This window comes from Giraffa tippelskirchi, chromosome 5, assembly GCF_054371585.1.
Source record: "Giraffa tippelskirchi isolate mGirTip1 chromosome 5, T2T-mGirTip1v1.2.pri, whole genome shotgun sequence".
In the NCBI taxonomy this organism is placed as follows: domain Eukaryota; kingdom Metazoa; phylum Chordata; class Mammalia; order Artiodactyla; family Giraffidae; genus Giraffa; species Giraffa tippelskirchi.
This window is the reverse complement of record NC_137279.1, coordinates 170167683-170181823: the sequence shown is the minus strand read 5'-3', so window position 1 is coordinate 170181823 and position 14141 is coordinate 170167683. Positions and strand designations below refer to the sequence as shown.

At 39.1% G+C, this 14141-nt stretch overlaps 1 protein-coding gene across 3 annotated transcripts in view; it reads right to left on the bottom strand.

Moving 5' to 3' along the window:
* Positions 1-14141, bottom strand: part of FAF1 (Fas associated factor 1) — a 483348-nt gene that overhangs the window by 28112 nt on the left and 441095 nt on the right. For all 3 annotated transcript variants that reach the window (XM_081485543.1, XM_081485544.1, XM_081485542.1), the window contains one exon: positions 11242-11457. In XM_081485543.1, coding sequence (XP_081341669.1) covers positions 11242-11457 — 216 coding nt within the window. The remainder of the gene's footprint in view (positions 1-11241; positions 11458-14141) is intronic.

Sequence of the window (14141 nt, the reverse complement as noted above, 5' to 3'; positions counted from 1 at the left end):
TAGTTTTGATTGTTTAATTTGAGATGCCAATCAGACATAAAGTGGAGATGTTGAGCAGGTAGTTGTACATATAAACATCTGGAGTTTAGGAGAAAGCCTGGGCTGGAATACGCACTTCAGAGCTATACCTGTATACAAAGCATTTGAAGCTACAAGATGAATGAGATCATTTAGATATTGAGCATAGATAGAGAGAGATCAGAGATTTGACACTTACTGAGCACCTACTATGTGCCAGGGAATGTGAATTTATATATTATGGAGTAATGTAGAGGTAATCTTACATTGACGATAACCATGACTACCAAGTCCTTCCTTTGTTCAACAAACTACTCATGGAATAAGCTCCCTGTCCTGATATTTGAGGTTTTATACAATCTCCCATCAGTCTTTTCTCAGAACTTTTTGATACAAACTCCATATTTCAATCATCAATCTGTTCTATGCTCCAATGCCTAGCCATGCCTTGAACTTTCCAATATTAGCTTCTTTCCTCAAGCTGGCCCAAGGGCTGCAGAATGTTCTCCCTCTATCAGCCTACCAAAAATTCAATCATCTTAAATTTTTGTTTATCTGCTTCCTCCTTTACAAAACTTTCCTTGGTCATCCAGGCCAGCTCTGACTTCTTTTGCCCTTTCAGTCTGAAATATTCTTAGGACTTACTATGTGAACCACACTGTGAGGATTATTGATATGAGAGGTCAGAGTATTCTCAAAGGAAGGACTGTGCTCCATTCCTTAGCACTTAGCACAATGCCTGGATAAACAGAGTAAGAAATACAACTAAGTGTATATTTTACCTACATCTGGCTTTGTCTCAGGAATAAAAATTACAAGGATAATATAAAGAAATCAGAGATAATGAAACTTTCCCAAATGTATAAAACTAGGCTTCATTTACACATCAGAAGCATTTTTTAGACCATAAACTATCTCACTAATTCATTCCTTACTTGGCTCAGGAGGCATGAGAGCAGTCTCTAGAATCATACACACTTAGGTTTATATTTGGTTCGGATATTTACTATGACACTGGGCAAGGTACATAACCTATTTTGTGTCTGAGGACAGTATGAATACTGACCTTTAGAATAATTTTTTGGATTAAATGATAATGCATACAAAATTGGGAAAGGAGTACATCAAGGCTGTATATTGTCAGCCTGCTTATTTAACTTATATGCAGAGTACATCACATGAAATGCTGGGCTAGATGATTCACAGGCTGGAGTCAAGATTATCAAGAGAAGTATCAACAACCTCAGATATGCAGATGATACCACTTTAAGGGAAGAAAGTAAAGAGGAACTAAAGAGCCTCTTGATAAAGGTGAAAGAGGAGAGAGAAAAAGCTGGTTTAAAACTCAACATCCAAAAAACTAAGATCATGGCATCTGGTCCCATCACTTCATGGCAAACAGATGGAGAAAAAGTGGAAACAGTATCAGATTTCATTTTCTTGGGCTCCGAAATCACTGTGGATGGTGACTGCAGCCATGAAATTAAAAGACGCTTGTTCCTTGGAAGAAAAGCCATGACCAACCTAGACAGTATATTAAAAAGCAAAGATATCACTTTACCAACAAGGTCGACCTAGTCAAAGCTATGGTTCTTCCAGTAGTCATAGATGAATGTGAGAGTTGGACCATAAAGAAGGCTGAGTGCTGAAGAACTGATGCTTCCGAACTATGGTGTTGGAGAAGACTCTTGAGAGTGCCTTGGACAGCAAGGAGATCCAACCAGCCCATCCTAAAGGAAATCAGTCCTGAATATTCATTGGAAGGACTGATGCTGAAGCTGCAACTCCAATACTTTGGCTACCTGATGTGAAGAAATGACTCATAGGAAAAGACCCTGATGCTGGGAAAGATTGACGGCAGAGGGAAAAGCGGGTGTCAGAGGATGAGGTGGTTGGATGGCATCACTGACTCAATGGACATGAGTCTGAGCAAACTGAGAGAGACAGTGAAGGACAGGAAAGCCTGGTGTTCTGCAGTTCATGGAGTTACAGAGTCGGATATGACTCAGCGACTGAACAACAACAACAACAGTGTATAGGACACAGTAAGCCCTCAATAAATACTATTAAAATGTTTTTATCCTAAACACTTGGTTACTGGAGAATCATCATGATGGTCACTATTTTTCATATTTGGACAGTATCTCACAGTTTACAAAGCACTTTTATATACATTACCTTATTTGAGTCATGCTATGGTCTGGGAGAAGCAGAATTTATTGCTTCTATTTTATAGAGAAGAAAACTGGTATACAGAGAGAGGGTGTACCTTGTTGAAGGTTGCACAGCTAATAATCATGTGATTCCTAGTCCAACGTTCCTTCTTCTATACCACTGTTTTCCCTTTATTCCTATCTCTTCACTCATTCCAACGATAAAGTAGAAGCCCCTAAAAACGGTGAGTTTTCAGACTGGTTCAGCAAGGAAGGCATTGTTAAGGCATAGGATGCTTCATCTCATTACTCAAAGGAAAAAAAAAATTAAAACTTACAATTTAGAAAAGAACAGATTTCTTAAACAAAATGACTGATCTGAATAAATATAAACCACCTTTGCTAGAAAAGTCTTTTTCCCTTGAATTAGTCTGCTGCTTGCCAAGAGAACGCACTGGTCATAGCAAACACCCTCTTCCAACAACACAAGAGAAGACACTACACATGGACATCACCAGATGGTCAACACTGAAATCAGATTGATTATATTCTTTGCAGCCAAAGATGGAGAAGCTCTATACAGTCAGCAAAAACAAGACCTGGAGCAGACTGTGGCTCAGATCATGAACAGCTTATTGCCAAATTCAGACTTAAACTGAAGAAAGTAGGGAAAACCATTAGACCATTCAGGTATGACCTAAATCAAATCTCTTATGATTATACAGTGGAAGTGACAAATAAATTTAAGGGACTAGATCTGATAGACAGAGTACCTGATGAACTATGGACAGAGGTTTGTGACATTGTATAGGAGACAGGAATCAAGACCATCCTCATGGAAAAGAAATGCAAAAAAGCAAAATGGCTGTCTGAGGAGGCCTTACAGATAGCTGGGAAAAGAAGAGAAGCAAAAAGCAAAGGAGAAAAGGAAAGATATTCCCATCTGAATGCAGAGTTCCAAAGAATAGCAAGGAGAGATAAGAAAGCCTTTCTCAGCAATCAATGCAAAGAAATAGAGGAAAACAACAGAAAGGGAAAGACTAGAGATCTCCTCAAGAAAATTAGAGATACCAAGGGAACATTTCATGCAAAGATGGGCTCGATAAAGGACAGAAATGGTATGGACCTAACAGAAGCAGAAGATATTAAGAAGAGGTGGCAAGTATACACAGAAGAACTGTACAAAAAAGATCTTCATGACCCAGATAATCACGACGGTGTGATCACTCAGCTCGAGCCAGACATCCTGGAATGTGCAGTCAAGTGGGCCTTAGAAAGCATCACTATGAATAAAGCTAGTGGAGGTGATGGAATTACAGTTGAGCTATTTCAAATCCTCAAAGATGATGCTGTGAAAGTGCTGCACTCAATATGCCAGCAAATCTGGAAAACTCAGCAGTGGCCACAGGACTGGAAAAGGTCAGTTTTCATTCCAATCCCAAAGAAAGGCAATGCCAAACAATGCTCATAGTACCGCACAATTGCACTCATCTCACATGCTAGTAAAGTAATGCTCAAAATTCTCCAAGCCAGGCTTCAGCAATACGTGAACTGTGAACCTCCAGATGTTCAAGCTGGTTTTAGAAAAGGCAGAGGAACCAGAGATCAAATTGCCAACATCTGCTGGATCATCGAAAAAGCAAGAGAGTTCCAGAAAAACATCTATTTCTGCTTTCTTGACTATGCCAAAGCCTTTGACTGTGTGGATCACAATAAACTGTGGAAAATTCTGAAAGAGATGGGAATACCAGACCATCTGACCTGTCTCTTGAGAAACCTGTATGCAGGTCAGGAAGCAACAGTTACAATTGGACATGAACAACAGACTGGTTCCAAATAGGAAAAGGAGTACGTCAAGGCTGTATATTGTCACCCTGCTTATTTAACTTATATGCAGAGTACATCATGAGAAATGCTGGGCTGGAAGAAACACAAGCTGGAATCAAGATTGCTGGGAGAAATATCAATAACCTCAGATATGCGGATGACACCACCCTTATGGCAGAAAGGGAGGAAGAACTAAAGAGCCTCTTGATGAAGGTGAAAGAGGAGAGTGAAAAAGTTGGCTTAAAGCTCAACGTTCAGAAAACTAAGATCATGGCATCTGGTCCCATCACTTCACGGGAAATAGATGGGGAAACAGTGGAAACAGTGGCAGACTTTATTTCTGTGGGCTCCAAAATCACTGCAGACGGTGACTGCAGCCATGAAATTAAAAGACGCTTACTCCTTGGAAGGAAGGTTATGACCAACCTAGATAGCATATTTAAAAGCAGAGACATTACTTTGCCAACAAAGGTCCGTCTAGTCAAGGCTATGGTTTTTCCAGTGGTCATGTACGGATGTGAGAGTCGGACGGTGAAGAAAGCTGAGTGCTGAAGATTCGATGCTTTTGAACTGTGGTGTTGGAGAAGACTCTTGAGAGTCCCTTGGACTGCAAGGAGATCCAACCAGTCCATCCTAAAGGAGGTCAGTCCTGGGTGTTCATTGGAAGGACCGATGTTGAAGCTGAAACTCCAATACTTTGGCTACCTCATGTGAAGGGTTGACTCATTGGAAAAGACCCTAATGCTGGGAAGGATTGGGGGCAGGAGGAGAAGGGGACGACAGAGGATGAGATGGTTGGACAGCATCACCGACTCGATGGACATGGGTTTGGGTAAACTCCGGGAGTTGGTGATGGACAGGGAGGCCTGGCGTGCTGTGATTCATGGGGTCGCAAAGAGTCGGACACGACTGAGCAACTGAACTGAACTGAACTGAACTAGATACTAGTTGCATTCCATTCCACAGTCATAGTCCTTATTCTCTGAGTCTCGATTACTTAGAGATACTAGAAAATCTCAAATAATTAGATATGGTGATGTAAAGTATCTGAAGGGAATGGAACAAGCTCAGCATTGCAACTTTCATGCATTTCAGTGATTAGATGCTTCATCTTGCTTTACTATGAAATTGATGGTTTTAAGATATGGGTAGTTAAATGGCATTAAGGTTTTTCCTTCTGATTCTCTTTTTTGGTTTATTTGTTTGTTTGTTTTTAATCAAACTCAGTCTAACATAAAGTGAAAATCAACTCAGCTGCAATATTAGAGGCACTGACATATGAAAGTCAATGAAGTACAGAATATTTTAAAATACTGGTGCTTAGAGTTAGAATTTACTGCATTTACTAGGTGGTCTCTAATGTTGGTTTTTAAAAGTTCTAATGTCCTTTGGCTCTAATTTTAAACTGGAACTCTATCATCTATTAATAGATTTCTAAAAGGAGCCCATGACCTTAAAGATCAATGGCCATAAGAAAACGTGGGTTTTAGTGCCAGATCTGTTATTAAAATTGACCACTGACTTAAGGAAAGTGTGTAATTTTACCATGCTCTAATTCTACCATCTGTAAAATGACAGTTGGCTTTGATATCTCTGAGATGCTTTTCAAATATGACCTATTATAACTCCAATGATACATTCTTTTATCTGGTTTAGAGCATCTGGATATTTTAAATGAAGACATCCATCACTGCTCTAGAGGAAAAATTCGCTGCTATCCTGCTTTCTTTAGCTATAAGCCTTTCCCACCTCTTCTGCCTCTCTCCACATAGTACAACGATTTGAGCAAACTCCCGGAGTTGGTAAAGGACAGGGAAGCCTGGCGTGCTGCAGTCTATGGGGTTGCAAAGAGTCAGACACAACTGAGTGACTGAACAACAACAACTGTTTATTACATGGTAGGGACACGGTTTACATTCACTTATTTAATCACAATTCTCTGAGCCTGGTATTATTATTCTCTTTTAAAAGTGAAAAAGTAAAAGTTCAGCAGGGCCAAGTAAGTTGCTCAATGTCATAAAACAAGTATGTGATGAGGTGGGATTCAGATATAGGTCTAACCACCACTAAAATTTTTATTAAAAGCATGACTTTTAACTAATCTATTTCATTTTCATTCACCCAACAGCTCTCTGTGAAAAACTCAGGTCAAATTCATTTCCTTTATGAAGTCTTATCATTGCAAGCTGAAAGTATCTATCCTTCCAACTGTTGGTATGATCTGTAATACAGTTTGCTTTACATGTGTGTTTTTACTAGAATGTGAACTCTTCAAGGTCAGTAACAATTCCTTTATTTCTGTGTCATTAGTGTCTGGTATGGAGGCTGGCTGAGTGGTTGCTCAGCAAATGTTTTACTCTATGAAAGAATGAATAGAAGAATGAAATGCCAATTAACCTACTTTTATTTCCTTATGGTGGTAAATTGGATATCCTCGTATTATCAATAAAGTCTAAAGTCATCCAGCAGTAGCTTCTGGATACAGACTGTTAAGTTTGACAAGGGTAAGAACTATGTCATTGTTTTTTAATACTGTGTTCTCAGTACTGAGCTTAGTGCTTGGTGCTTAGTGTAGTAAAAGGGGATGGGTGACAGAGGAAGGAATCTGTATACCCTCAATTTGTAAGGCTTTCCTCCCAGCTCATTTAAACAAACCGTCACTGTCCTGGGGATTTATAGCTACAGATCTAGAGGAGACATGTTCTTGGGGCAAGAAGGGGGGGCTGTGTGATTATGCAAGTGGCAAGACACACAGGTCACCAGTCCTGAAGCTCACCTGTCATCCCCATCCTCATTTTGCAGTAGTCTGGATTCATCTGATAAATAGTAAGACCTCACATTCCAGTTGCAGGTGGATATGAGTAGGGAAAAGGAGGAGGCAGGAAGGAGAAGAGCTGTGGGATTAAGAAAACAAAAAATGGAGGGAAGAGTGAAAACAAGGAGGAGAGCGTAATAAGGGTAAAATGGGACTGAAAAGAAGATGGAGGGGTGGGAAAGAAAGGAGGCGAGAAAAAGGAAGAGGAAGGCTGGGGGATACTGACAACTTTACACTGAGTGGCGCCAGACAACTGCAGAGGGCAACGGGGAGCTGGCAGGGATCCCTTACTCCGATTCCAAAGCAAGGTGAGGAACAGTGGGGGTCAGTGTCATTCTTCAGCATTTAGACTCAATTACCTCACTGCTAGGGTATGCCTGAGTAAGGAAAATGGGCCAATGACGTTCATATGGCTCTAACATACCCATGAGGTAGGGCCTAGTGATGGCAGCTCTGAAATGAATATTACTTCTTCTCTTAGTAACTGTCATTAGCAAAATGGAAGACAATACAACTAAACAAACAAACAACTCAGTGTTCTCAGCATCTTGACAATCAGCTTCTCCCAGAAGGCCCGTGTCTGCTGCTATTTTGGTTGTCCCACAGCACTCAGTTCAGTGGTATACCCAGTAGACATTTAGTAAATAGTTGGGACAGCTGGGAAATCTTAACATGAAGTATTGTTTTGATTGGGGGGCGGGGGAGCAGAAAAATGTTTAACAGGTCCTCTGGTGAGAAACCTGTCTCTGCTTTGTGGAGAAAAGGCTGAAGACACAATAAGACTCCTAGAGTTAAGTCTTATGTTATTTGTTATTAAAAAGGCAAGGTCTTAAGATGTGCTTTTTAACAGTCTTTAGTTTGGCTGTAATTTAAGATGACTTTTACAAATTAGATCCTAATCCTTGCAGACACAGATGGCTGTTACAGAATAGCCTTGCAAAAACACTAGTCATTCGACTTGAAAGAGCATTCAGAGAAGGATGAAGGGCCATTAACTCTCATCCCACCCCTAGCTCTAGGAGGTCTAATGAGTCTTGGGTGGGCTTTCTGGGTTTAGGTGTGGGTCTGGAATCTGGGTGGGCCTATGGCCTCTCTAGTTCACTCTGGAATCAGGGATTTAGGATCAATCAGACTTGAGGTCATTAACACTTAACAACATTAACTTGAATGCTTATGTGTGAGTCATCATGCTGGTAACTTCATGGGAGATAGATACAAACATGATATGGACAGTCTCTAAATAATTACAGAACAATAGGACAAGTCCTATGAGAGTGGAATGTATAATCTAAACTGCATTGGATACATAGGTGAGGAGCTTAAGAGAAGGGGAGGGCTTCCCAGAGGAGGTGACATTTGAACTAGGCATTAAAAGACAAGTTCAAATCGGTTAGGAAAAGTGGGAAGGGTAGATATTCAAGGAAAAGAGAACAAAGTATATACAAAAGCACAAAGGCATGACAGTCTCTTGTGTCTTTAGTGAAAAGTGAGCAATATCCTATCTCCTGGTGACAGAATTAAGTAAGAGGAGACAGGATTTAAGGTGGGAGAGGTAAGATTGTGGGCCAGATTGTGATGAGTTTTTAAGAAACATTCTAAGGGGTCTGTATTTATCCTAAGGGAGTATCGAGCTACCAAAGATTTTTTAAATAAAAAGAATGATCAGGGTAGGGTTTTAGAATAATCATTCTGTGGCAGATAATTTCAGGTTGACCAAGGACCATAAAATGGACCTGTGATGGATACTGGGAAGCTCTTGATTTACCCAATAGGAACAAGCCTTTTTGGTTAGACATTTTCTCTGAGCAACTGGGCCAAATTTAGTCTAAACTGGCCTTCGGATGAGATGGAAGTAGAAAGGGATGAGCGAGAAGAGACTGTTAACCAGATTGAATAGTGTTCTTCAGCAGACTAAAACAAATGTGATCTAAGGGTAAATTTTTTCTAAGACCAAGTGACTGACCCTCCATTTAGGGCAAATATAGACTGACACTTAACATGGTCTACACTGAAAAGGTTGAATGCATGGTGAATAGAGCTCAAGGCAGGCAGGGTGCAAGCCTAAGAACCCTCTGCATTTCACGTCTCAGTTGCCCTGATTCTTTTTAACAGAAACTTTTCACAGTCCACATTTTTATCCTATGGGAAGAAGTTATTAGTGTTGATCATAAGACCCAGCTCCTTTTAAGAGAGTCTTCCTCTCATCCCACTCCCAGAAATCAGGTTCAAAAATTGATCTGAAAGAAAGGTTACTTTTAAAAGCCAGGAAGGTCCATAGATTTCATTTCTTTCAGTACTTTCATTTTACAGATGAGGCTCAGAAGGGTGACTTAAAACCAAGTGTTGGAAGGGGCTAATTTGGCTTCTAAGTTATACAAGTTCTCCAAGGTGAGATGTTCATGGTCCAGCACAGCCTGAAAGAAGCATGAGAGCCAGGCTGATCTTGAACCCCTTGACAGTGCTTCTTTTCTAAGTGTTCACCCATTTAAAGTTCAACTTCAGCCCTAGAATTTAAGGTAGTTTCTTACTTGGCCATGTGGTCCATAGAGCGTGTGCATGCATGTGTTTCATTATGCATATTCTGCATCTTATATAAGAAAAAAGAAGAAGAGGTTGGAGTAGTAGGTGAGGGCGGTGAGAGAAGAGACCATGTCCAGCACCTGAGGTCCACTTTAGTCTCCTTGGCTTAGAGATAGTTGTTGGATCTTCATCCCACTTAGGAGATTTGTAGCTGAGTGGTAGAGCTAAACACATACCACTAGCTTCTGTTTCTATCCTGCAAATCCAACAGCTAATGTGAGGGACTAAGTTGGTGAAGGACAGGGAAGCCTGGCGTGCTGCAGTCCACGGCGTTGTGAAGAGTCAGACATGACTGAGTGACTGAATGATGATGATGAAGATGAACCTCGACCAAATTCTTGGTTTTGGTGTTGAAGTCTATGCTATTAAATCTCACATTAGCAGATCATAATGTAATCACAGAATATCAAGATTTAAAATGTATCTTAGAGATAAGCTAGTCTCAGCCCCTTTTCATATAAAGTAGGAACACCAGGAATGACTCCATATATATCCATTACTGCCAAAAAGGGATAATTCAGTAGTGCTTTGTTAACTTCAAAAATAGAAAAATCACTATCTCACAACACAAAATATTCTTTTCTTAGAAAGACCAAATTTGCCTCCCATAACTTTCAAATTACTGGTCCTACTTTATTGTTGAAGTCACACAAAATCAGATTCCAGTTTTTATTGGTAGGCTTTCAAACAGCTGAAGACAACAACCACATCTCCCATGGCCATTCCTTCTCTAGAGAAAAATATTTCCCCAAATGATATGATTTCCTGTTTCCTTGTCTTCCTAACTACCCTGCTGTACATAAGCTCCTATTTCTTCAAGTGACAACAAGGAGTTTCAGCATGGAGTCTAAGGACTACTCAAAGGTAGTTTATTTTTGTACAGAGTTGACTAGGACTTAAGCTATTCTCTTGATGGGATTATACCTCTAAAAATGCAGCTGGCTTTTTGACGGCGGTCATAACATATTATTAACATATATTCACCTTAATTTAACCATAATAACTTCTATTCAAGCATGATTTTTCCATCTCAAACTTGAGCAATTTGTTTCCTAAATCTATGCAGCCATCTTTTTCCATATGTATATATTTCTGTAAAATTTTTCTAGGTTTTACTATTTTAAGGATTTCCTGAATCTTGTTTTTCATAATCCATAAATATGATAATGTCTTCATTTAAGTTGCTGATAAGTATGGTGAATAATTACATTAAATATAGAGCCTTTTGGTTCCTTCCAGGGAGAGGACAGTCTCTTAGCCAGCAGTTTCTGGACACATCTATTTAATCAGTAAAGAATCTACCTAACTGTCGATTTATATCTCTCTACTTTTCTCCAGAATATTGTGAGAGACTATCAAAAGCCTTACTGAAATAGATACACAGTGAATTCAGGTCACCCTCCCTGACTTCCCAGGCTAATAGGAACTATTAAATTACAAAATATTCTTGGTTTAGCATGACTCTTTCATGGTGAACCTATAATCATTGACCCCGATCTGAGTGTTAAGTTGTTCAGCACATAATTCTCAGATCTCCTACAGGATACAGAGATGAGATCTTGGGAAAGCCTGTATGAGTGCTGGAATAGGGGGAAATCGTTAGGAAGGAAGAAAGACCTGGTACTCAATTCCTTACCTAGGCTACTAGGCACATGTCTGCTGGCCTGGGAAACCATACCTTCTCCAAAGGCTGAGGAGAGAATGGTGTGCAGAACAAAGAAGGACTCGTAAGTGCTTGGTTTTGTGGTAAGGTGTGCCATGGCACTTTGCTTGGACTACTTTGTCCGGGCTTAATCATGTGCTATCTCCCATCCAGACGTACTTCCCGAGACAGCTGTGAGAACTTACATCTCTCCTAGGAAAGGTACTCAGTAACTTGAATTCATCCCATGGAAATCCTTTGGAAGCTACGAAATCAAAGACGATCTGGAGCTTATTGCTGGCTAGGAAACGCCGCTCGAGGAACTCGCCACTTGGGGTCCGGATCCGCAGTTTGCTCACAGGCTCAGCATTTTCTTCCTTTGGCTCAGGAGGCAAGGCCTGCTCTAAGGAGAGCCTGATGGCCTGAAGAGGGCAAAAACCAGGTGTTAAACTGCTGATAGATGGAACTGTGGCGGGTGGGGGAGGGAGACACTAGAAAAACCTGATGGCTTCTAGAAACCCATCAAAAAGTCATTGCCCATTTATTAACTAAGCCTAATACTTGAATAACAGAATCACGTGTTTTTCACCTTTTTAAATATTAGCCCAATATGCAAGTAATTAAAATAAATCCCATCATGATGACACATTAAATTGATAGGTAATGACATAGAAAAGAAATTAATTTTTTACTGAAAGGCTCAGTATTTGTGATTGAGGAAACAGGTATCAAACACCCAATTGCTTCCTTTCTGCGGTATGAATTAAGGCTATTAGAAGCATTTGCAAAAGCTTGCACACACACACACACACACACACACAGATGGGGACATGGAGGTGGGGGGAGAGAGAAAGAAAGAGAGAGAAAATATACATTTCCCAAGTAGAAATGGCTGAAGACTTTGTAGAATTCTGGATAAGATATTAACAGTGAAATGGAGGAATGATTCTGCTTGGGGTGATGAAAAGTTTTGGAAATAGTGGTGGTGGTTGCAAAATTGTGAATGTAATTCATGCCATTTAATTGTACTTAAAAATGGTTACAAAAGCAGATTTCTGTTATATATATTTTGTTTCAATACAAGAAAATGGAATGGAAGGAAAAGAAACTAAAATATCAGGTTTACTGGAGCAGACTATGGTCCTAGTTCCAGCCTTGCCACCAAACTGCTGTCAGATTTGGCCAAGTCCAGATCTCTGGATCTAGAGATGGCAGATTCAAACACCTGAGGGTAAACTGTTGGGAGATCTCATGGCTAGGGTTGGGCTCTAGTTCTTAACCTAGTGTTACATTGTTTTACATTCAAGATACTCCAACCAAGGAAGAAGTTAAAGGTCTCTGATGTCCCTGCCTATGGCAGAAACTCACTAAAACCATTTTGTTCCTAGCACTGGGGGAGGTTCCTTAGACAAATAAGCCTGGAATTGGCATGCTTAGCTTCACAGAAAGTAACCATGTGTTCATGGTTACTCTCACTCTTTCATGTTCCCCATTTTCATCAACAGGAAAAATAAAAATTTCCCCCAATTAATTTACAACTATTATAATCAGGTAATGTGAGAGAGAGAAATTGGGATATACATTTTCTAAAATCTCAACACAATTCTCCAAGTTGGTGTCACTCTTTGGAGAAAGAACAATCACAAAAAAAACTCTATTAAACAACTCTCAGGTAAAAGGGGAAATATAAATGAAAACTACAGACTATCTAGAAAACAATGATTATTGAAATTTCATATTCATATTAGAATATATGGGATTCAGTGAAAACAATACTCAGAGGAAATTTGTAAACCTAAAATTCTTATATAATTCAAAAGGAAAGAATAAAAATAATTAAGAATGAGGCTTAAAAAACTAGGAGAAAAAAAAACCCAATAAAACAAATGGAAAGTAAGCTGAGAAGAAAATAAAACTAAAAGCATAAAGTAATTGCATTAGAAAAAAAGAAGAAAAACATAACTAGTAACCAATAAATAGGCTGCTTCTTTGGAGAAAAATCAATAAACTTACAAAGTAATAAAAAGAAACACAAAGATGGTAACCTACAGAAGTGGGGGTAAACAGGGTGGAAGAAGTGACAGCATTTTCTGAATATGCTGTTTAATATTTTTTACTTCTGACTTATATAAATGTATTACCTGTTAAAATATACTTAACACAACTAATAGCAGAACAAAATCTGCTCAGACTCTAGTATGAATAAGAAATTACTTTCTGTGTTATTTAGATAATCTGGTGGGTTCTTACATTGAAGTATTTTCAAAAAAGCATTAAAAGTTTCTGTACTGTATAGAAAACCTAGTCTTTTCTATGATACTGAGGTCATTTTCCTTCTGGAGGCACTGAATTAATATCACCTACTTTATCCTGTGTGCTCAGTCATGTCTGACTCTTTGCAATCCCATGGACTGTAGCCTGCCAGGCTCCTCTGTCCACGGAATTTTCCAGGCAAGAATACTGGAGTGGAATTGCCATTCCACTTGCCATTCCTTCATAATACTTGCCATTTCCTTCAAAGGGGATTATAAACATGGGATTATATACACAACATATGTAAAGTTCCCAGTGTGGTGTCTGAGACGTAACAGGCTTTGGTTAATGGTTGCTTAGGGCTACACTGGCTAAATAGTCCTACACTCTCATTTTTTATATGGTGAAATTGATACTCAGAGATGGAGACTAAAATATTGTTTAAAAACCAGAATAGAAGTTAAATCAGTTACTTTTATCTTTTTTTTTGGATATCACAAGTAGAAGTTTATCTAATATTAGTGTTCTGAGTTAGCAATGAGTTTCAGCAAAATATTTTCAGATATTAAACTATTTTAGTAACACTGTCATATGTTAAAAGCCCAATGAAGAGATGAACCTATGTACATCAAAATTAAGTTCCAATTATGTCTATTATAGCTTTCAGTATACTATGTTATTGATACCTGTTTGTTTAATGTCTGGCTTTCCCACTAGCCTGCAGGCTCTGTAAGGATGTGAGAATATGTCTTACTTTTTATTATAACTATAGGGCATAGTACAAAATAGATGCTCACTATGTATATTTGATAACAGAAGCAATAAACTAACATGTTAACTGAAATACTACATG